The 25,519-nt window shown below is 45.1% G+C and overlaps 1 protein-coding gene across 3 annotated transcripts in view; it reads right to left on the bottom strand.

Moving 5' to 3' along the window:
• The window catches only part of FAS (Fas cell surface death receptor), a 71,132-nt gene that overhangs the window by 24,071 nt on the left and 21,542 nt on the right, over window positions 1-25,519 (bottom strand). For 2 of the 3 annotated variants that reach the window (XM_038743989.1, XM_038743988.1), the window contains exons 2-5: window positions 15,855-16,020; window positions 10,782-10,919; window positions 10,266-10,373; window positions 927-1,007 (exon numbers count right to left, since the gene is read on the bottom strand). In XM_038743989.1, the coding sequence (XP_038599917.1) occupies window positions 927-1,007; window positions 10,266-10,373; window positions 10,782-10,919; window positions 15,855-16,020 (493 nt within the window). The remainder of the gene's footprint in view (window positions 1-926; window positions 1,008-10,265; window positions 10,374-10,781; window positions 10,920-15,854; window positions 16,021-25,519) is intronic. The other variant, XM_038743990.1, reaches the window with a different exon arrangement.

The raw sequence follows: 25,519 nt of genomic DNA on the forward strand, positions 1-25,519 counted from the left end.
GGATTATCATTAGCTACCACTTCAGCAGTCTTGTGCTGTGGGCTCACCACCAAGCAGCGTGGCTCGGTGGAAAGAGCGCGGGGTTGGGAGTCAGAGGTCATGGGTTCAAATCCCAGCTCCACCACTTGTCAGCTGCGTGACCTTGGGCAAGACACTTAACTTCTCTGGGCCTCACTTACCTCATCAGTAAAATGAGGATTAAGACTGTGGGCCCCAAGTAGGACAACCTGATCACTTTGTATCCCCTCCCAGCGCTTAGAACAGCGCTTTGCACATAGTAAGTGCTTAACAAATACCACTGTTACTATTATTATCATCCACGGCGCGTAGATAAGATATATATGTAGGGGCAGATTACACACCCTACTACTTGCGTATTAAACTCAAGTACATCTACACTTTTCCTTCTTCCTCTTATCTGTAAATTATTTTAGTGTGACTCACCAACTAGATTCTAAATTCCTTTTCAGCAGGGATCCCGTCTACTAGCTTGAATGTACTCTCCCTAGAACTTAGTTCAGACACGGTAGGCTTTCGAAGAAAACTATTGATTGACATCAATCGAGGACATTGATTCACTCATTCAATGATATTTATTGAGCACTTACTGTGTGCAGAGCACTGTACTAAGCTCTGAGGAGAGCACAATACAACAGAGTTGGTAGAAGTGTTCCCTGCCCACAAAGAGATCACAGTCTAGATGGGAAGACAGACATTAATATAAATCATTTATAATACGTAATTCATAGATATGTATAAAAGTACTTTGGGGCGGAGGGTGGGACAAATACCAAATGCCCGAAGGTCACGGGTCTGAGTGGTTTTCTGAACTGGCCTTTGACCTCTGTTTGTGTGAATAACCTCTTTACATTGCATTCAATTCATTTTGGTCTGCAACCAGAATGGAAAAAAGATGCATGACTTACATAAAAAATATATCGCACACCCCAGCGCCAGGATCAGTGGTAGAAGACTCAGGAACCACAAGGCTGAATATCCAGTCTCTGCTGATTAGAACATTGTACATAATATATTGAAAACAAATGAAAATGGAGCAAATTCCTGATGCTAGTAGGGATGCAAGACAGAAAACCTGAGTAATCACACAATTAAAGACATTTCTTGAGCATCTACTTTGTAAAAACACTGTACAAATGCATGGGAGAAGGCATTGGTAGCAAGGCACAATTCCCTGCCTTTAGGGAGCTTACAATCTAACGGGGAAGACAAAAATGATTTATAGAGAATTACAGCAGGAACTGTGTCTAACAACTCTACTGTATTGTACTCTCCCAAGTCCTTAGTACAGTGCTCTGAAAATAATACGTACATTCAATAAATACTACTGAATGATTGTAGAAACAATACAGACACATCAGGACCAACAAAAATAACTGAATGAAATTAAATATATAATATATATAGGAATAAAAATAATAATAGCAATTATTATGGTATCTGATAAGCATTTTCTATGTCCCAGGCACTGAACTAAGCTCTGGGGTGGATAAAAGCAAATCAGGTTGGACATAAACAGCCCCTGTCTCACATGGGGCTCACAGTCTCAATCCCCATTTTCCTGATGAGATAACTGAGACATAGAAAAGTGAGGTGACTTGCCCAAGATCACGCAGCAGACAAGTGGTGGAGTCGGAATTAGAACTCATGACTTTCTCACTCCCAGTCCCATGCTCTATCCACAAAGCCATGCTGCTTCTCAAATGAGTTCATTCATTCAATCGTATTTACTGAGCTCTTACTGTGTGCAGAGCACTGTACTAAGTGCTTGGAAAGTACAATTCGGCAACAGATAGAGACCTTCCCTACCCAACGGGCTCACAGGCTAGAAGGACTGGGGCTTTGGGAATTAGTCTGGGAACACTTTTGGGAGAAGATGGGATTTTTGTAGGTCTTTAAAGAGCTGTGGTCTGGTGATTTTGGAGGAGAAGGAATTTCCAGGGTGGGAAAAGAGCATGACCTAGGGGTCGGTGGCAAAAAAATTGAGAAGGGGGTAGAGTTGGATGGGAAACGAAGGCGGAGCGAGGAATGAGAGTTGAGGATCTTGGTGGGTGGGGAAAGTGAAGCCGCGTGGCTCAGTGGAAAGAGCCCGGGCTTTGGAGTCGGAGGTCATGGGTTCAAATCCTGACTCCGCCAATTGTCAGCTGTGTGACTTTGGGCAAGGCACTTCTCCGGGCCTCAGTTCCCTCATCTGCAAAATGGGGATAAAGCCTGGGTGCCCCCCATGGGACAAGCTGATTACCTTGCACCCCCACCAGTGCTTAGGACAGTGCTTTGCACATAGTAGGCACTTAATAAATGCCATCATTATTATTATTATTATATATAAACTGGTAGAAAGCTGGAGGAGAACTTGGTCTGCAGCTTCTGCTTGAAGAGCAGGGACATGGGAGTTTTTGAGGAGCAGATGAGCTATGTATGTACTGAGCAATACTGAAAGAGGATTATTCATGCAGCAGTGTAGGGGAAAGGCAATTCGGGAGGTAATGCTGGAGGCAGGGAGACCAGCAAGACAACTGATGCAGTAGCCTAACTGTGATATCATCAGAGTTTACACAGAGATGGTGGCTGTTTGAGTGGAGACGAAAGAGAAGATTTTGGAGGAAAATTATGTCTGTTTTATTAATTGAGCTGAAAGATGGTACAAATGAGGCACCAGGGTTGAAGACTTCCGCTCTGAAGAGGTGGTGGTGTTACTGTAGGAAAGTGAAGAAGAGGACTCTGTACCTAACAAGCACTTATTTTTCAGAGTGGCCGACATATAACTCTTACTATCGACTCAAGTACACATATGGAGATCCTGTATTTTGTGGATTGCTTGCAGCAACATTTTGATCTCTGGAACCATGAGCCTTTCTTCCCTCAGATGTAACAATAACTCACTTGGGGCTAAGCATCAGTATCAGTTTTGAGCCATAAAAGATGTGAACCGTGCTCTCAAAGGGATTATAATCTTAGGGAGGCAGTGGGCATAAATTGAGGACCCTACTATGGATAAATAGAATAGGTATAAATGATAGCTAATAGTGACCACAAAAGTATCAAATGAATAGATATATTCATAAATCCTCAGATGGCTAATGATCAAATGAGGGGTGTAAGAAGGGAAGCCTTCATTGTCCTAGGGTTCTCTTCACCCATTGCCCAGAATAATAATAATAATAATGATGGCATTTATTACGTGCTTACTATGTGCAAAGCACTGTTTTAAGCACTGCGGAGGTTACAAAGTGATCAGATTGCCCCATGGGGGGCTCACAGTCTTAATCCCCATTTTACAGATGAGGTAACTGAGGCACAGAGAAGTTAAATGACTTGCCCAAAGTCACACGGCTGACAAATGGCGGAGCTGGGATTTGAACCCGTCACCTCTGATTCCAAAGCCTGGGCTCTTTCCACTGAACCATGCTAAACTGCTTATGCCTGCAAGCAAAACGGACGCTCCTTCAGACCTCCCCTGATTTTCCATTATTTATTTTTGCTTGATCCTACAGCACTTGGAACAGTGTTCAGTGCTTAGAACAGTGCTTGGCACATAGTAAGCACTTAATAAATACCATTATTATTATTATCATTGTTATTATGATTATCATTCCTTCTCCTCTGTGGATAGTTGAAAATTGACTGTGCTCATTAGCACTGACTGATGGCTGGATCTAATTCTAAAACCCTTTTCTATTACTAAAAATGCCACAAGAAGATAACAACATGACATAAGCAGTGCCATTTCTGGGCCGGACCATTGGACCATCCAGCCTAGTGTTCTGTCTCTGATAGTGGCGAAGGATACTTGGAAGAACCATGAAATGGTTGCCCTCCTTGAAACTGATCCTAATGAAGCATTCCCAATTTTTCCCTTCTGAATGAATGCGGATGGAAGTGAGGAGTTCAGGGAAAGATGTGCCCATGGCGTCGCTATGGGTCGGAGACGACTCGACAGCATAGGACAAGACAATGGCTTATTTGTCCCTGAAGTTCCCAATCAATGAACAGAATGTATTGAGGACTTACTGTGTGTAGAGCACTGTACTAAGCGGTTGGGAGTGTACAATACAACAGAGCTGGTAGATATGTTCCCTGTCCACAAGGAGCTTACATTTTAGAGTAGGATTTATAATAATAATAATATAACTGATATTTATTAAGCACTTATTAAGCCCCTAGCACCATCCTACAAGATGGACAGGATACAATATATACAAAATGGACAGAGTCCCTGCCTCACATGGGATTCACAGTCTGAGGGAGAACAGACATTCAGTAGTCCCCATTTTACGGATGAAGAAACTGAGGCATAGAAGTTGAGGGGCTTGTGCTAGGGGACACAGAAAGCAAGAGGCAGACTCAGGATTAGCACCCAGATCCTCTGACCCCCAGGCCATGCTCTTTCCACTTAAACCTACTGAGATTTTTTACTGAGATATTCACGGAGGGCTGTGAACTAAATTAAGTATTTGGGCTAGTTCAACAGTAGCAAGACACAAGTAATCTGCCTTCAGGGAGCCTACAGTTTAGTTTGGGATGCAGACACATTTATTTACATACAGCGAAAGTAAGAAAAAAGAACAAAGATAAAGTAAGAAGCAGGAATACTAGTAGTAGTAATAATAATGGTATTTGTCAGCTGTGTGACCTTAGGCAAGTCATTTCACTTTTCCGTGCCTCAGTTACCTCATCTGTAAAATGGGGATTAAGACTGTGAGCCTGGACTGTGGACTGTGTCCAATGTGATTACTTTGTAGCTACCCCAGCACTTAGAACACTACCTGGTACATAGTAAGTGCTCAACTGTGAGCCCATTGGAGGATTTGGATTGTCTCTATCTGTTGCCAAACTGTACTTTCCAAGCGCTTAGTACAGTGCTCTGCACACAGTAAGCGCTCAATAAATACCACTGAATGAATGAATGAATGCTCTGCACACAGTAAGCGCCGCTCAATAAATACGATTGAATGAATACCATAAAAAAAATGAATGGTGATATAACATTATTAGATGCCATCATGTGGGCAAGGAATGTGTCGGTTTATTGTTATACTGTACTCTCCTAAGCACTTAGTGCAGTGCTCTGCACATGATTAGTGTTAAATAAATATGATTTATTGATCGAATATATATTGAAAGCTCACTGGGTCCATTTGCACTCATACCCTGTCCACACAATGCTTACATTAACAGAGTAAAACTGAATTACAAATACTTTCTAATAGAGTAACTAGAATAAATAGACCCTTGAAAAAAAATATATATATATACACATATACACACACACACATATATATATATCTCCTTAGCACTTGTGTGCATGTATGTATGTAGGGATATATATATATATCTCCCTAGCATACAAGGTATTCCTTAGCTTAGAACAGCGCTTAGAACAGTGCTTTGCACATAGTAAGCACTTAATAAATGCCATTATTATTATTATTATAATGATGGCATTTGTTAAGCACTTACTATGTGCAAAGCACTGCTCTAAGTGCTAGGGAGGTTACAAGGTGATCAGGTTGTGCCACGGAGGGCTCACGGTCTTCATCCCCATTTTACAGATGAGGTAACTGAGGCACAGAGAAGCAAAGTGACTTGCCCAAAGTCACATAGCTTACAGCTGGCGGGGCCGGGATTTGAACCCATGACCTCTGACTCCCAAGCCCTTGCTCTTTCCACTGAGCCACACTGCTGCTCATTATTATTATTCTCTATTCTCTATTATTATTATTATTTGCTTGTATCACCCCAGCACTTAGTGCAGTGCTTGGCACATAGTAAGTGCTTAACAAATACCACAATTATTATTATTATTAAGTGTTGTGGGGCTGGGAGAGGAGAATGAATGAAGGGAACAAGTCAGGGTGATGCAGAAGGAGAAGAGGAAAGGTGGGCTTAGTCCGGGGAGGCCTCTTTGAGGAGTCGACAGGCCGACCCCTGACCCTTTGCAAGAAAATCTTTCATGAGCCTCAAGAACTAATCAAACATTCCTTCCTATCAGGCCAACATTTTTTTCATACCTGCATAGATATCCATAATCTATTTATGTGGAAGTCTTTCTCCCCATCTAGACTGTGAACTTGTTGTGGGCAGGGAATGTGTCTACCAACTCTGTTATGCTGTACTCTTCCAAGCACTTAGTATAGTGCTCTGCCCACACTAAGCGGCTCAATAAATACCATTCATAGAGTGACGGATAATTTTGGAAAACCCACGCAATGTTTTTCTTCAGATTTTGTAGAAGTCGACTGCCTTTCCAATGTGAACAGAGTAATCCCGCGAGAACCTCTGATTCCATTTGTGGTGCGCTCGGTTCTGCCCAAACAGTTGTTTGCCCTCCGTCTTTTGGCTGGAAAGCTGCTGGGGACCTAGAGGAAGTCTGTCTGGTGTCACTAGCCTGATCAGGGCTCAGCTCGCCACGGGATCAATCAATAAATCATATTTATTGAGCGCTTACTGTGTGCAGAGCACTGTACTAAGTGCTTGGGAAGTACAAGTTGGCAACATATAGAGACGGTCCCTACCCAACAGTGGGCTCACAGTCTAAAAGACTGTTTCCTGCACGGGACTGCAGGAAACAACCCTGGGGCACATGGCGTTGGGACTAGTGAGAAGCAGTGTGGGTCAGTGGCAAGAGTCCGGGCTTTGGAGTCGGAGGTCACGGGTTCTAATCCCAGCTCCTCCTCTTGTCAGCTGTGTGACTTTGGACACGTCACTTCACTTCTCTGGGCCTCAGCTGCCTCATCTGTAAAATGGGCATTAAGACTGAGCCCCACGTGCGACAACCTGATTACCTTGTATCTCCCCCAGTGCTTAGAACAGTGCTTGGCACACAGTAAGCGCTTAACAAATACTATTATTATTATTAAGAGCACGGGCTTGGGAGCCAGAGGTCATGGGTTCTAATCCCGGCTCTGCCACTTATCAGCTATATGACTTTGGGCAAGTCACTTAACTTCCCAATGCCTCAATTACTTCATCTGTAAAATAGGGATTAAGAATGTGAGCCCCACGTGGGACAACCTGATTACCTTGGATCTACCCAAGGGCTTTGAACAGTGCTTGGCACATCATAAGGGCTTAACAAATGCCATTATTATTATTATTATTGGTGACTGTGACAGGGAAGTTCCTGCGAGCTGCCCGAGAGCCAGGGGTTAACGGCACAGTCCTTCTTGGGAGGGTTTTGTTGTTTCTTTTCTCTTATGGTATTTGTTAAGCGCTTACTATGTGCCAGGCACTGCACTAAGCATCGGGGTGGATAGAAGCTAATCACGTTGGACACAGTTCATGTCCCACATGGGGCTCTTAGTCTCCTAGCTCATCTCCCTTCTCTCCTTCTCCATCCCAGCCCGCACCCTCCACTCCTCTGCCGCTAACCTCCTCACTGTACCTCGTTCTCGCCCGTCCCGCCATCGACCCCCAGCCCACGTCCTTTCCCTGGCATGGAACGTCCTCCCTCCTCGCATCCACCCAGATAGCTCTCTTCCTCCCTTCAAAGCCCTACTGAGAGCTCACCTCCTCCAGGAAGCCTTCCCACACTGAGCCCCCTTTTTCCTCTCCTCCTCCCCATCCCCCTACCCTACCTCCTTCCCCTCCCCACAGCACTTGTATATACTTGTACAGATTTATTACTCTATTTAACTTGTACATATTTACTATTCTATTAATTTTGTTAATGATGTGCATATAGCTATAATTCTATTTGTTCTGACGATTTTGACGGCTGTCTACGTGTTTTGTTGTGCTCCCTGTCTCCCCCTTCTAGACTGTGGGCCCATTGTTGGGTAGGGACCGTCTCTGTGTGTTGCCGACTTGTGCTTCCCAAGCGCTTGGTACTGTGGTCTGCACAGAGTAAGCGCTCAATAAAGAAGATTGAATGAATGAACGGACAAAGCATTACTAAGCAATCTACCGTCAAAACATTACTAAGGTCACAGCATGGCTCAGTAGAAAGAGCCCGGGCTTGGGAGTCAGAGGTCATGGGTTCTAATCCCGGCTCCGCCAACTGTCAGCTGTGTGACTTTGGGCATGTCACTTCACTTCTCTGTGCCTCAGTTACCTCATCTGTAAAATGGGGATTAAAACCGTGAGGCCCCCTGTGGGACAACCTGATCACCTTGTAACCTCCCCAGCGCTTAGAACAGTGCTTTGCACATAGTAAGCACTTAACAAACACCATCATCATCATCTTCTCCAGGAGGCCTTCCCCAATTAAGCCCTCTTTTCCCAGACTCCCTCTCCCTTCTGCAGCATCTGTACATTTCAATCTATGACCTTTGGACTCTTGATATCTGCCCCACGTCCAACCCCACAGCACAAGAGTGACCCAGTGGAAAAAGCACGGGCTTTGGAGTCAGAGGTCATGGGTTCAAATCCTGGCTCCGCCAACTGTCAGCTGTGTGACTCTGGGCAGGTCACTTAGCTTCTCTGTGCCGCAGTTACCTCATCTAGAAAATGGGGATTAAAACTGTGAGCCCCCCATGGGGCAACCTGATCACCTTGTAACCTCCCCAGCGCTTAGAACTGTGCTTTGCACAGAGTAAGTGCTTAACAAATACCATCATTATTATTACTACTATTATTATTATTATTATTCATAACTGCATAAGTTCTAGAGGTGGCTGGCTGTAAGACTGATCCAGACAAGAAAAGAATCGGTCACACCTTGTTGGAGGAAGTAGGATTTTAGGAAGGCTTTGGTAACATGGGAAGAGCTGTGTTCTGGATGATTTGGGTGGGAGAGAGGGCCAGATGGATGGAACGGAGTGAAAGAGGATAGTCATTCAAACATATTTATTGAGTGCTTACTTTGTGCAGGGCACTGGGCTAAGCGTTTGGGAGAGGATATTGAGGTGGAAGAATCAGGAGTGAGGACCAGGAGCTGAAGTTGGGGAGAAAGACGAGAGAAAGCTGGGAGGCAGAAGATGTTAGATGGGAAAATAATGATAACAATTTTGTTACTTGTTAAGCACTTACTATGTTCCAAGCGCTGTTCTAAGCCCTAGGGGTAGAAACAAGTTAATCAGGTTAGACACAGTCCCTGTCCCACATTGGGCTGACACTCTTCATCCCCATTTTTTTACAGATGAGGTAACTGAGGTACAGAGAAGTTAAATGACCTGCCCAAGGTCACGCAGCAGACAAGTGGAGGAGCTGGGATTATAACCCATGACCTTCTGACTTCCAGGGCCGTGCTCTATCCACTACATTCATTCATTCAATTGTATTTATTAAGGGATTACTGTGTGCAGAGCACTGTACTAAGCGCTTGGGAAGTTGGCAACATATAGAGACAGTCCTTACCTAACAGTGGGCTCACGGTCTAGAAGGGGGAGATGGACAACAAAACAAAATATATTAACCAAATAAAATAAATAGAATAGTAAATATGTACAAGTAAAATAGAGTAATAAATCTGTACAAATATATATACAGGTGCTGTGGGGAGGGGAAGGAGGTAAGGCGGGGGGATAGGGAGGGGAAGAGGAAGGAGGAGGCTCAGTCTGGGAAGGCCTCCTGGAGGAGGTGAGCTCTCAGTAGGGCTTTGAAGGGAGGAAGAGAGCTAGTTTGGCGGATGTGCGGAGGGAGGGCGTTCCAGGCCAGGGGGAGGACATGGGCCGGGGGTCGACGGCGGGACAGATGAGAACGAGGCCCAGTGTGGAGGTTAGCCGCAGCAGAGGAGCGGAGGTTATGGGCTGGGCTGGAGAAGGAAAGAAGGGAGGTGAGGTAGGAGGGGGCGAGGGGATGGAAAGCCTTGAAGCCGAGAGTGAGGAGTCTTTGCCTGATGTGTAGGTGCTTCCCTTACACCATGCTGCAGCAGGTGGAGAGGATTAAAAGTGATCATGAGGAGGGTTTTTCTTATGTTATTCGCTAAGCAGTTACTATGTCACGCACTGTCCTAAACACTGGGGCAGATGTAAGTTAATCAGGCTGGACAGAGTCCCTGTCCCACATGGGGCTCAAACTCAAGTAGGAGGGAAAATGGGTACTGAATCCCCATTTTGCAGCTAAGGAAACTGAGGCAGAGAAAAGTTAAGTGATCTGCCCGAGGTCACGTGGCCGCCAAGTTGGTGGGATCCTTGAAGACGTTAATCTGTGCAGCAGTGAGTAAAATAGACCAAAGACGGGAAAGAGGCTGAAGGCGGGAGACCAGTGAGGAGGCAATTTGTCCTCCAGCTTAATCACACACAGAATCACTGATAAAATCAAATCCAGTACACTCCTTGATAAAATAAAAATGTAAACCTTCTTACTTGGCAAAGCAGTACAGTGAACGCATGGTGAATCTGAACAAATATAGTCTTCCTTACATCTGCATTTCACATTCTGCGTTTTTCGACAGGGCTCTTCCTCTATCAAGCCTAGGAAATAAATTTCACAAAGGTCAGTGGGGCTGTTTTGTGCATCGGGGCTAGCTCCAGGTGTCTTTGAGATTGGGGGCGGCGGGGACAAAGACACAGGACAATGAGGGTACCACCCCCATCCAACCCTGGGGAGGATTGATGATGCTCGATGTTGCCAAGCAAACTTTAATTTGTCCTCCTCTTTCCCTCATGCACCATGAGGAGTAGGAGGTGCCCGGAGCCCATCAAAGAATGGAGGAGAAAAAAAAAAAAGAATCTGGGGCCTGTCGGGAAGGTAAAAACAGCAGAGGCCCCTGAAAGGTGTATTCATCAACTGTAGGGAAGAAATGAACCCATTTATTCTGGGAAAAAAACACATACTTTCATGGGTCTAGGGTTCTTTCATTTGCTGTTTCAAACACTCACCAACCACTTCATCGCAAGTGCCACATCGCAGGCATTTTCCGAGTCCATTACTGTGGTCCATGAAATCGAACCCATCTTTGCAGCCTTCACACTTTGGTTTGTTCCCGGTGGCGTTGCAGTGTTGGGCTACCACCGAACCTGCCCGAGGACACCAGAGAACAAAGTGAAGTGCAGGTCAGAGGAGATCAGGTCCCTAGATCTCAGACACGAGGTCCAGGGTCAAAAGGACAGGGATGAGGAGACATGCCAAACTCGAGAGAGAATCCTGCCTGTCTGTTCCCAGCTGAGTCTTCATTCATTCATTCCTTCAGTTGTATTTATTGAGCGCTTACTGTTTGCAGAGCACTGTACTAAGCACTTGGGAAAGTACAAAACAACAATAAACAGACACATTCCCTGCCCACATGCAGGCTGACCACCCCTTTCTCCTCAACATGCTATCCAATCTTGGCTTCACAGACTCCATCCTCTCCTAGTTCTCCTCTTACCTCTCTGGCCATTCATTCTCAGTCTCCTTTGTGGGCTCCTCCTCGCCCTCCCATCCCCTTACCATAGGGGTTCCTCAAGGGTCAGTTCTTGGTCCCCTTCTGTTCTCTATCTACACTCACTCCCTTGGTGAACTCATTCGCTCCCACGGCTTCAACTATCATCTCTACGCTGATGACATCCAAATCTACATCTCTGCCCCTGCTCTCTCTCCCGCCCTTCAGGCTCGGGTCTCCTCCTGCCTTCAGGACATCTCTGTCTGGATATCTGCCCACCACCTAAAACTCAGTATGTGCAACGTTGAACTCCTTATCTTCCCTCCCAAACCCTGTTCTCTCCCTGACTTTCCCATCACTGTAGATGGCACTACCATCCTTCCCATCTCACAAAACTGTAACCTTGTGTCATCCTCGACTCTGCTCTCTCGTTCACTCCTCACATCCAATCCATCACCAAAACCTGCCAGTCTCACCTCCACAACATCACCAAGATCTGCCCTTTCCTCTCCATCTAAACCGCTACCTTGCTGGTTCAAGCTCTCATCCTATCCCGACTGGATTACTGCCTCAGCCTCCTCTCTGATCTCCCATCCTCCTGTCTCTCCCCACTTCAGCCTATACTTCATGCTGCTGCCCGGATCATGTTTGTGCAGAAACGCTCTGGGCATGTTACTCCCTTCCTCAAAAATCTCCAGTGGCTATCAGTCAACCTATGCCTCAGGCAAAAACTGCTCACTCTCAGCTTCAAGGCTGTCCATCACCTCATCCCCTCCTACCTCACCTCCCTTCTTTCCTTCCCCAGCCCAGCCCGCCCCCTCCGCTCCTCTGCCGCCGCTAACCTCCTCACTGTGCCTCGTTCTTACCTGTCCCACTGTCGACCCCCAGCCCACGTCCTCCCCCTGGCCCGGAATGCCCTCCCTCTGCACATCCTCCAAGTTAACTCTCTCCCTCCCTTCAAAGCCCTACTGAGAGCTCACCTCCTCCAGGAGGCCTTCCCAGACTGAGCCCCCTCTTTCCTCTCCCCCTCCCTATCCCCCCACCCTACCTCCATCCCCTCCCCACAGCACCTGCATATATGTTTGTACAGATTTATTACTCTATTTATTTTACTTGTACATATTTACTACTCTATTTATTTTGTTAATGATGTGCATCTAGATTTACTTCTATTTATTCTGATGACTTGACACCTGTCCACGTGTTTTGTCTTGTTGTCTGTCTCCCCCCTCTAGACTGTGAGCCCATTGTTGGGTAGGGACCGTCTCTATATGTTGCCAACTTGTACTTCCCAAGCGCTTAGTATGGTGCTCTGCACACAGTAAGTGCTCAATAAATACGATTGAATGAATGAATGACTCAGGATTCCTGCACATGTGACAGGTGGCGGATCTATGAAGTCAGCACCTCACCGGCGGAAGAAAGCAGGGGGTTTTGGTGATTTTCGAATGGGGCATTTTAGCCCAGTGGAGAGATTGTAGGACTGAGAGTCCGAGACGGGGATTTTTAAATCCCAGCTCTGCCACTGATCAGCTGGGTAAACCTGGGCAAGTCACTACACCGCTCTGAGAGGTGTAAAATGGGGATAAGATCTCTGTTCTTCTTTCCTCTTAGATTCTAAGTCCAATGTGGGACAGGGACTGGGTCCGATCTGATTATCCTATGCCTGCCCCAGAGCTTACTCGAGCTTTTGGCACCTAGTGAGTGTTCAGTCATACTACTACTACTACTACTACTACTAACATTAATAATAGTATTTGTTAAGCATTAACTATGTGTCAAGCACTGCTGTAATCGCTACGGTAGAAGCAAGCTAATCAGGTTGGACACAGTCCCTGTCTCAGATGTGTCTCACAGTCTTAATCCCCATTTTACAGATGAGGTAACTGAGGCACAGAGAAGTTAAGTGACTTGCCCAAGGTTACACAGAAGACATGTGGCAACACCAGGATTAGAATCAGACAGTGCTCTGCACACAGTAAGCACTCAATAAATACAATTGATTAGAACCCAGGTCCTTCTGATTCCCAGGCCTGTGCTCCATCCACTAGGCCATGCTACTTCTGCTTACTAAAGAATACATCACATGAGTGCTTAGTAAATATCATCATATTACATTTGCTTTAACTTGCTGTTTTGCATCTTATTCTCTCCAAGACCTCCAGACACCACAATGAATAGGGATCATGTCTTTTAGCTCCCCTGCACTTTCCTAAGCACTTACCACAGTGTTCTCCACACAGTGCATACTCAATAAATACTACTGATAATTAATGCATGAATGTAAGTTCAATTGCAAACTAGGTTGTAAACTCCTTGAGGGCAAGGATCCAATCTACAACCTCTATTATACTGCATTTTCCCCATCTACTATATTGCATTTTCCCAAGTGCAATGGTGCTTATGCTGCAGTGCTCTGTATACAGTATGTGCTCAGTGAATACTCCGAATTACTGGCTAGGATTGATAATCAATAATAAAGGAACTAGGGAACTAGTAGTCAAGAAATATGCCAAAGATTACTGTTGGGAAGACTTGCTATGAAGAGCCTGGAAAACGTCATGAAATGTGCTGATAGGATTGATAATCAAAAATAAAGGAACTAGTAGTCAAGAAAAACGCCAAAGATTATGGTTAGGAAGACTTGCTACGAAGAGCCTGGAAAAAGTCATGAAATGTGCTGATGTAACAATTGCCACAAAAATACAAATTGTCAATTCTGTGGTATTTCCAGTGACAGTGTGTGGTTCTGAAAGCTGGACAATGAAAAAAACAGGGTAGAAAGAACATTGATTCTTTTGAAATGTTGTGTTGGAGAAGGCTTTTGTGTATACCATGGATTGACCTGAAAAACAAAAAAATGGATTTTGGAACAAATTAAGCCAAAGTGGTCTTTGGAAGGTCAAATGACTCGACTTGGATTAGCATATTTTGGACACATAATCAGGAGGACTAATTCTCTGGAGAAGACACAAATGCCAGGAAAAGTCCAGGAAAAATAAGGAAGACACAGACCAGCAGCTAGATGGATAGAGACCATAACATTTATTACTCTATTTATTTATTTATTACTCTATTTATTTATTTATTACTCTATTTATTTATTTATTACTCTATTTATTTATTTTACTTGTACATATCTATTCATTTTATTTTGTTAGTATGTTTGGTTTTGTTCTCTGTCTCCCCCTTTTAGACTGTGAGCCCACTGTTGGGTAGGGACTGTCTCTATATGTTGCCAACTTGTACTTCCCAAGCGCTTAGTACAGTGCTCTGCACACAGTAAGCGCTCAATAAATATGATTGATTGATTGATTGATAACGGCAATGGAAGAACTGTTAGAAAGGTTGTTGATTATGGCAGAGGACAGGATGTTCTTAAGTAAGTACATTCATGGAGTTGCTATGCATCGGAAACAACTCAATGGCATTAATAATAATAATAATAATAATAATAATAATAATGCAATTAGAAACTTGATTTTGATCAGAAGGCATCCAATTCCCCCTCCAGCTTCGCTATGCATCAGAAACAACTCAACGGCATTTAATAATAATAATCATAATAATGCAATTAGAAACTTGACGTTGATCAGAAGGCATCCAATTCCCCTTCCAGCTTCGCTATGCATCAGAAACAACTCAATGGCATTTAATAATAATAATCATAATAATGCAATTAGAAACTTGACTTTGATCAGAAGGCATCCAATTCCCCCTCCAGCTTCTACAGATGGGAGCCAACTCCTGCACTTAAAACCCCCGGCCCAGGTCCTTCCTTTCCCTGATCATCCACATCTATTCCAGTGAACCAAAGTAGAAGGGAGGGATAGTAAGTAGGGAGCATATGTAAATGTATTAAATGGCAGCAAACATGCTCTTATCACTTCATTTGAAATTGTGTCCATTCCAACTACTTGAGCCCTTCCTCTACTGAATTCGAACTAAAAACAAACAGAAAAAAGATGGCAAGGATGCATCAGTATTGGAAGGAAGCGCTGCCTGCTGCCCAGCAAAAAAACACAGCAAGAAGCAGAAATTCTTCAGGAGCCAGAAAAAAAGAGAAAAGGTCAGAGGAAGTCACACTTTCCCCTTGTAGGGTTAAACTTTCCTCCTTCTCTGAGGTAGTTAAAGGAAGTGCAAATATGAGAAACACATTCTGTGCATCTATAAAACTCAAAGAGGTACAGATAGACCTTGTCTAGAAAAGCAGTGTGGTTTAGTAGAAAGAGCATGTGCTCGGGAGTCAGAAGACGTAAATTCTAATCCCGGCTCCGCCACTTGTCTGCTGTGTGACCTTAGGCAGCCATTTCACTTCTCTGTGCCTCAGTTCCCTCATCTGTAAAATGGGGATTAAGACTGTGAACCCCACGTGGGACAAACTGATTACCTTGTATCTACCCCTGCGCTTAGAACAGTGCTTGGCACCTATTAAACTCTTAACAAATACCATCATTATTATTATTATTATTGTTATTATTATTATTATTATTATTATTATTATTATTATTATTATTATTATACTGAGCCCGCAACTTTTCAGAAGGGAGGACGGACGGGTTTAGTCTTTTGCAGACCTAGAGGTACTTACCGGCCGGACACTTCTCACAGCAGAGACCATTTGTGAAGTATTGGTCACTGGAGCAATTCACTTCCCTTTTAAAAATGCTCCTTTTTCTTTCCAAACGCTGGGCTTCCACATGACTCCTGGGGCTGCCGTAGCTTTCGCACAGAATTCCAAAAAGACAGAGAAGGACCTGAAGAAAGAAAGGAAAAAGGGCTCCTTCAGACATCTTGAAAAATTCAAATTGAGTCCTGATGCCAGCCTTGGCAACTCTCCGGATGTGGCCAGTGGTGTTAGTTTCCACAACACGAAAGCCGGTTGATCGGATGTGTATCTGTCGGGGCTGGGACCCTGGAATAATAATTCATTCATTCAATTGCATTTATTGAGTGCTTACTGTGTGCAGAGCACTGTACTAAGCGCTTGGGAAGTACAAGTTGGCAGCATAGAGAGACGGTCCCTACCCAACAGCGGGCTCACAGTAATTATGGTATTTGTTAAGCGCTTACTATGTGCAGAGCCCTGTTCTAAGTGCTGGGGTAGATACAAGGTTAGCAGGAAATCCTGGAAAGATTTTCCAGTTCTCCCACCACTTTGTCCTCTGACCTCAGGCAAGGCAGAGAGCCTCTCTGAGGATTAATCATCCACATTTTTTTCATGGTATATGTCAGGCGCTTACTATGTGCCAGGCATTGTACTAAGCACTGGGGTAGAAACAAGTTAATCAGGTTGGACGCAGTCCCTGCTTAACACCGGGCTCACAGTCTTAATCCCCATTTTACAGATGAAGTAACTGAGGCACAGAGAAGTTAAGTAACTTGCCCAAGGTCACACAGAAGAAAAGTGGCAGAGCTGGAATTGGAACCCAGATCCTTCAGACTCCCGGGCCCATACTCTATCCACTAGGTCACCACGGCTAGCAATGTTCCTCTTCCAATCAATCCATCAATCAGTCAATGGTATTTATTGAGCACTTACTATGTGAAGAGCACTGTACTAAGTGCCTGAGAGAGTACAAAACAACAGAATTAGCAGACACGCTCCCTGTCCATAACGTGTTTACGGTCTAGAGATTTTTTTTTTTTAATCGCTTGGGACTGATATCACATTGTGGCCAAGTCAATGCTCTTTTCCAAAAATCAACGGGGCAGGATTTTCAAGACAAAAATGTATTTTTTCCTTCTCAGTGGGCTAAACGATTAGCTAGGGGAGAAAAGATACGTTTAGGACTTTGGTACCTTCCACTTGAGTAACAGCAAGTTAGGGAGTGAGCTCGTTGTGGGCAGGGACTGTCTCTATTTATTGCTGTATTGTATCTTTCCCAAGCTCTTAGTACAGTGCTCTGCACACGGTAGACACTCAATAAATATGCCTCAATGCATGAATGAATGCAGAGAGAGTGAGAGAGAGAAGGGAGGGTAATCAGCCCTATCGCTCCATGTACCTCTACCCTGTCTAGGTATGCCTGGCTTCAGATCTATTCGAAATGCAGCCCTGGGTACAGAGACCCCCCAAAAGAAGGGTTGGGGTGGGGCCAACAGGCAGGTGTCCTCTCCATCTTAACCCCAGACGTACACACCTTGTTTGAGAAACTGGGGACTGGAGGCTAATGAAGATGGAATCATGAAGCTTTGGGGGACTTATTCTATTCTATTTTATTTTGTTAGTATGTTTGATTTTGTTCTCTGTCTCCCCCTTTTAGACTGTGAGCCCACTGTTGGGTAGGGACTGTCTCTATATGTTCCCAACTTGTACAGTGCTCTGCACACAGTAAGCGTTCAATAAATACAATTGATTGATTGATTGATTTGGGGTGGCAAACATCAGACGTGCCCAGGAAAATCTCAAGCAGTGTCTCAGAGGCCTAATCCTGACAGGGCCTGCTGAGGTCCGAAGACCCGCATCTTCAGCACCTCCCCTCTGCAAGGCGACCCTGGGTCCGGGTCTGCCCTGGATAAAATCCGTGCTCTCTTCCCAAAGAAAATCCCAGGCCCTCAGGGGGCTTAAACGGGACTGCTAGACAGAGAGCTTGGCAAATAGATCCAGGAGCCCCAAATTTGCAGACAGTAGTTACGTGCAGTTCTCCTAGAGAGCAAAAGTTCATCGTTGAGGAATATTCACGTTACTGTGATAAAACATGCCCTGACCGACACAGCAGGCAAGTTCACAATGGTTTCTTCCAATGTCACATCACAATCCATACAGAGGCAGGATGATCAATCAATCAACCAACTGATCGTATTTATTGAGCGCTTACTGTGATGAATGTGGTATTTGTTAAGCGCTTACTACGTGCTAGTCCCTGTACTAAGCATTCATTCATTCATTCATTCAATCATATTTATTGAGCGCTTACTGTGTGCAGAGCACTGTACTAAGCGCTTGGGAAGTACAAGCTGGCAACATATAGAGACGGTCCCGACCCAACAGTGGGCTCACAGTCTAGAAGGGGGAGACAGAGAACAAAACAAAACATATTAACAAAATAAAATAAATAGAATGAATATGTACAAGTAAAATAAATCAATAGAGTAATAAATATGTACAAACATATATACATATATACAGGTGCTGTGGGGAAGGGAAGGAGGTAAGGCAGGGGGAATGGAGGGGGGAGGAGGGGGAGAAGAAGGACGGGGCTCAGTCTGGGAAGGCCTCCTGGAGGAGGTGAGCTCTCAGTAGGGCCTTGAAGGCAAGAAGAGAGCTAGCTTGGCGGATGTTGGGCAGGAGGCCATTCCAGGCCAGGGGGATGACGTGGGCCGGGGGTCGACAGCGGGACAGGTGAGAACGAGGCCCGGTGAGGAGATTAGTGGCAGAGGAGCGGAGGGTGCGGGCTGGGCTGGAGAAAGAGAGATGGGAGGTGAGGTAGGAGGGGGCGAGGTGATGGACAGCCTTAAAGCCCAGGGTGACGGGTTTCTGCCTGATGCGTAGGTTGATTGGTAGCCACTGGAGATTTTTGAGGAATAAGCACTGAGGGGAATACAAGCAAACTGGGTTGGACCAGTCCATGTCCCACATGGGGCTCACAGTCTTAATCCCCATTTCACAGATGAGGTAACTGAGGCACAGAGAAGTGAAGTGACTTGCCCAAGGTTCCACAGCAGACAAGTGGCGGAGCCTGAATTAGAACCCACAACCTTCTGATTCCCAGGCCCCCGTCTATCACCATCGCTAAAATGTGCCCGTTCCTCTCCAACTAAACCTAACCCAAGCACCCTAACCCACCTTTATAACTTCCTTAGCCTCCTTGCTGACCTCCCTGCCTCCTGTCTGTCCCCACTCCAATCCGTACTTGGTTCTTCTGCCCGGATCATTTTTCTGCAGAAACGTTCAGGGAGGGTTTCCCCACTCCTCAAGACCCTCCAGCCCATCTGCCCATCCACCCCCGCATCAAACAAACTCCTTGCCACTGGCTTTAATGCACTCCCTCCCTCCTAGCTTTCCTCGCTGCTTTCCAAGTACAATCCAACCCAGACGCTTCACTTCTCCAGGGCTAATCCTACTTACTGTGCCGTCATCTACCTCCCCACCAACCTCTCACCCACATCCTGCCTCTGGCCGGGACTGCCTCCCCCTTCACATAGCCCTCCCCACCTTCAAAGCCTTTCCTTTAGACTGTGAGCCCACTGTTGGGTAGGGACTGTCTCTATATGTTGCCAACTTGTACTTCCCAAGCGCTTAGTATAGTGCTCTGCACACAGTAAGCGCTCAATAAATACGATTGATTGATTACTGAAGGCACATCTCCTCCAAGAGGCCTTCCCAAACTAAGCCACGTTTCCTCCCCTCCCACTCCTTTATGCGTCATCCTTGCACTTGGATTTGCACTCCTTATTCATCCCTCCCTCAGCACTTATGGACATATCTACACAGTACGTGCTCAATAAATATGATTGAATGAATATCCGTAATTTATTTAGATTAATGTCTGTCTCCCCCTCTAGGCTGTAACTTCACTGTGGGCAGAGAACGTGCCTATCAACTCTGTTGCATTGTACTCTCCCACGCTCTTAGTACCGTGCTCTGCACGTAGTAAGCGTTCAATAAATATAATTGATTGGTTCATTGAACTGGGTCCACTAATACAACCCAAAAATAACTTTTATGGTTTCATCTTTTTCAAACGAAACCTTTGGTAGATGTGGAGTTGCATTTCCCAAAACCCCTCTATCCAGTTGTTGAGCCACAGAAGTAGCCATTTGCAGAACCCATCAGAGGTATGAACTGAACGCTCACTGTCTGCAGAGCACCTAACAAAGTGTTTGGGAGAGTATAATACAATGGAGTTAGTAATAATAATAATAATAATAATAATAATGGCATTTATTAAGCTCTTACTATGTGCAAAGCACCGTTCTAAGCACTAGAGAGGTTACAAAGTGATCAGGTTATCCCATGGGGGGCTCACAGTCTTAATCCCCATTTTACAGATGAGGTAACTGAGGCCCAGAGAAGTGAAGTGACTTGCCCAAAGCCACACAGCTGACAATTGGCGGAGCTGGGATTTGAACCCATGGCCTCTGACTCCAAAGCCCGGGCTCTTTCCACTGAGCCACGCTGCTTCTCCGACATGTAGTAGACATGTTTCCTGTCCACAGGGATCTTACAGTCGATCGTATTTATTGAGCGATTACTGTGTGCAGAACACTGTACTAAGTGCTTGAGAGAAGTCTAGAAGGAGAGGCATTTGCTGATGGGGCCATGTGGTTTTGAATTCCTCAGACGTGGAGGCGTCCCACGGTTCTCCACAGAAATCACTAGTTATTATTATTATTATTAATAATAATGGCATTTGTTAAGCGCTTACTATGTGCAAAGCACTGTTCTAAGCGCTGTTGTCCAGCTGCAGCCTGAGCTCGCTTTGTGTAAACAGGGTTCTTGAAACAAACCTAAGTGCTAAGTGTGAAACGTAAGGAAGGAAGGCTGTATAGAAGGGGTCATTGACAGTTCCACAGTAACAGCCAGGAAGACTCATTCATTCAATCGTATTTATTGAGCACTTACTGTGTGCAGGGCACTGTACTAAGCGCTTGGGAAGTACAAGTCGGCAACATATAGAGACGGTCCCTATCCAACAGTGGGCTCGCAGTCTAGAAGATCAAAGTTCAGTAGCTGTCAACAGGGAAGAACAAAGATTAGAAAGTAGGTACAGCTATGGACAGTATTCCCAGGCTAATAACAACAACTGTGGTATTTGTTAAGTGCTTACTATGTGTTAAGCGCTGTTCTAAACGCTGCAGTGGACACAAGCTAATCAGGTTGGGCACAGTCCTTATCCCACGTGGGGCTCACTGTCAATCTGTTTAGGAGAAGCAGCGTGGCTCAGTGGAAAGATCCCGGGCTTTGGAGTCAGAGGCCATGGGTTCAAATCCCAGCTCTGCCAACTGTCAGCTGTTTGACTTTGGGCAAGTCACTTAACTTCTCTGTGACTCAGTTACCTCATCTGTAAAATGTGGCTTAAGATTCTGAGCCCCCCTTGGACAACCTGATCACCTTGTAACTTCCACAGCGCTTAGAACAGTGCTTTGCACATAGTAAGCGCTTAATAAATGCCATTAATCTCCATGTGACAGATGAGGTCACCGAGGCCCAGAGACATTAAGTGACTTGACCGAGGTCACACAGCAGCCATGTGGCGGAGCCGGCACTCGAACCTGGGTCCTTCTGCTTCCCAGGCCAATGCTCTATCCATTAGGCCACACTGCTTCTCTGTTTTATTATGATCTGCACACAATAAGCATTCAATAAATACAAATACGGTTAAGTGATTGATGCATTTAAAATGCGAAACAGAATTCAATCTATTTTGAGGCTATGTGTGGGGGGCTGGCGGGGGCAGTTGGGTGCTAGTCGTAATCAATGAGGGCTTTTAGGAGAGGAAAGACCATTGGTAAATTCAAAGCGAGTTGCAAAGGTCCGATGGGGTCAGCAGCAGATTTATGCCCAGGCCTATAAGGCTAAGGTCTGGGCTTGTACATTTTATTTATTCATTCATTCAATCAATCGTATTTATTGAGCGCTTACTGTGTGCAGAGCACCTCACTAAGCACTTGGGAAAGTACAATACAGCAATAAAAAGAGACAATCCCTGCCCACAAGGAGCTCACCGACTCCCCATCCCCCCGCCTTACCTCCTTCCCCTCCCCACAGCACCTGTATATATGTATATATGTTTGTACGGATTTATTACTCTATTTTATTTGTACATGTTTGTTCTATTTATTTTATTTTGTTAATATGTTTTGTTTTGTTCTCTGTCTCCCCCTTCTAGACTGTGAGCCCACTGTTGAGTAGGGATCGTCTCTATATGTTGCCAACTTGGACTTCCCAAGCGCTGCACACAGTATGTGCTCAATAAATACGACAATGAATGAATGGAGAAGCAGCGCGGCTCAGTGGAAAGGGCATGGGCTTTGGAGTCAGAGGTCATGGGTTCAAATCCCCGCTCCGCCAATTGTCAGCTGGGTGACTTTGGGCAAGTCACTTCACTTCTCTGGGCCTCCGTTACCTCATTTGGAAAATGGGGATTAAGACCGTGAGCCGCCCGTGGGACACCCTGATCACCTTGTAGCCTCCCCAGCATTTAGAACAGTGCTTTGCACATAGTAAGCGCTTAATAAATGCCATTATTATTATTATTATTATTAGAGGAGGGGAGACAGCCGTCCATACAAGTAAACAGGCATCAATACAAGGGGGCAAAGATATTGTCCAACAGTTCCCTGCAGGGCTGTCCAAGGCTGCCTTCCCACCCTCCTCCTCCCTGCTGCTTTTCTTCCAGCTCTGGGCCCAGGATCCTAAAGCTGGATTCAAGCCATCCCTATCCCCAGGATGCTCCCTTTGGCAGCACCAGCTCAGTATGGCCTAGCGGATAGAGCAGGAGCGTGGGAGTCAGGAGGTCATGGGTTCTAATCCGGCTCCACCACGCATGTGTGTGTATATATGCATATATCTATAATTCTATTTGTTTACCTGTTTACTGTTCACTTGAAGCAGCGTGGCTCAGTGGAAAGAGCCCGGGCTTTGGAGTCAGAGGTCACGGGTTCGTATCCCCGCCCCGCCACTTGTCAGCTGTGTGACTTTGGGCAAGGCACTTCACTTCTCTGGGCTTCAGTTCCCTCACCTGGAAAATGGGGATTAAGACTGGGAGCCCCCTGTGGGACAACCTGATCTCCTTGTAACCTCCCCAGCGCTTAGAACAGTGCTTTGCACATAGTAAGCGCTTAATAAATGCCATTATTATCATTATTATATCCCAGCCCCGCCACTTGTCAGCTGTGTGACTTTGGGCAAGGCACTTCACTTCTCTGGGCCTCAGTTCCCTCATCTGGAAAATGGGGATTAAGACTGGGAGCCCCCCGTGGGACAAACTGATCACCTCGTAACCTCTCCAGCACTTAGAACAGTGCTTTGCACATAGTAAGTGCTTAATAATTGCCATCATTATTATTATTATTGTTTTGATGCCTGTCTCCCCCCTTCTAGACTGTGAGCCCATTGTAGGCAGGGACTGTCTCTCTTGATTGTTGAATTGTACTTTCCAAGTGCTTAGTACAGTGCTCTGCACACAGTAAGCGCTCAATAAATATGACTGAATTGAATTGCTGTGTGATCTTGGGCAGGTCACTTCACTTCTCTGGGCCTCGCACATGTTACCACAATTACCAGTTGTCTTGTACCCTCCCAATAGGTTTGTGCTCTGCACAAAATGTTTAATAAATATCACTGATTGACTGATCCCAGTCACCCACTGGCCCCAAGGCAGGCAGACTTGGAAAGCTTCATTGCACAGAGTTCATTTTTTATCCCCACCAAAGATGTGGGAAGTGGTTACACTTTGTCAGAGAAGAAAGAAATTTGAATTGTTGTCTGCAATCACGGCCCTCTGTTACTGGTCATTACTTACTAAAAGAAATTCATCTCCACACGAGTACTTTTTTCTTAAATTTTAGATTAAATAGCAACACAACTGCAAGTTTATTCATTCATTCATTCAATCATATTTATTGAGCACTTAGTGTGTGCAGAGCACTGTACTAAGTGCTTGGGAAGTACAAGTTGGCAACATATAGAGACGGTCCCTACCCAACAACGGGCTCATAGTCTAGAAGGGGGAGACAGACAACAAAACAAAACATATTAAAAAAATAAAATAAATAGAATAGTAAATAGTAGAAGTAAATTAATACAGTAATAAATCTGTACAAACATATATACAGGTGTGCGGGGAGGGGAAGGAGGAAGGGCAGGGGGGATGGAGAGGGGGAAAGGAAGGAGGGGGCTCAGTCTCAGTTTATGAACAAGGACAACTAATGGGTGTTGAAGAGGTGTATATACACATATTATGTTAAAATTACATCATTGACCGTATGCTATTATTCAGGTGCAAATGTGACTGAAAAGTACATTACTAACCAATAGTAACTGCTATAATAATAGTAACGATGGTATTTGTTAAGCGCTTACTATGTGCCAAGCACTGTCCTAAGCACTGGGGTAATAATAAAAATAATAATGATGATGGCATTTGTAAAGCGCTTACTATGTGTGAAGCACTGTTCTAAGCGCTGGGGAGGTTACAAGGAGATCAGGTTGTCCCACTGGGGGCTCACAGGCTGAATTCCCATTTTACAGATGAGGTAACTGAGGCCCAGAGAAATGAAGTGACTTGTCCAAAGTCACACAGCTGACAAGTGGCGGAGCCGGGACTTGAACTCATGATCACTGACTCCAAAGCCCAGGCTCTTTCCACTGAGCTATGAGATACAGGGTGATCAGGTTGTCCCACATGGGGCTCACAATCTTAATCCCCATTTTACAGATGAGGTAACTGAGGCCCAGAGAAGTGAAGTGACTTGCCCAAAGTCACTCAGCTGATAAGCGGCAGAGCCGGAATCTGAACCCATGACCTCTGACTCCGGAGCCTGGGCTCTTTCCACTGAGCCATGCTGCTTCTCTGTGCTCTGCTATACCGTGCAAAGCTTAAAAAAAAATCATATTTCATAGAACTGTTACATCATTTCCTACTCTATCTGGCGGTTTTTGAATCTGCCTCTTGCTATCAGGATTTTTTCAAAGATTCTGCTCTAAAAATCTTACCCACCTCTAAGTTCCAAACTTCATGCTGATCTGCCCACCGCTGTCATCTCTCCGCTGTGCATAGCTGTAGCACATCGTTTGTCTTTTACATGTTTCTATTTATCACCTTTCATCTGCCCTCCTTGTTTTTCCACCTCCAACTTCAAATCTCAATACAGAGATGAAATAATTCCTTTTTCCCCCCCTCCCTGCTCATTCACCCACTAAGATTATGAGTCTTAGGGACTGTACCCAATCTAATGATCTTGCACTCACCGAGAAGCAGCATGGCCTAGCAGATACAATGCGGGCCTGGTAGTCGGAAGGACCTGGGTTCGAATCCCGGCTTCTCCACTTTTCTGCTGCGTGACCTTGGACAAGTCACTTCAGTTCCTCTGTGCCTCAGTTCCCTCATCTGGGAGATAGCGATTAAGACTGTGAGCCCTATGTGGAAAAGGGACTGTGTCCAACCCAATTATCTTGTATCTCCTCGGGGCTTACTACAGTGCCTGACATATAGTAAGCACTTAACAAATACCACAATTATTATTATTATTATTATTAATATTAGGATGGGTGCATTGAAGTACAAGTTTGCACCCACCCCGGAGACT

Source organism: Tachyglossus aculeatus, chromosome 3, assembly GCF_015852505.1.
Source record: "Tachyglossus aculeatus isolate mTacAcu1 chromosome 3, mTacAcu1.pri, whole genome shotgun sequence".
Lineage (NCBI taxonomy): Eukaryota > Metazoa > Chordata > Mammalia > Monotremata > Tachyglossidae > Tachyglossus > Tachyglossus aculeatus.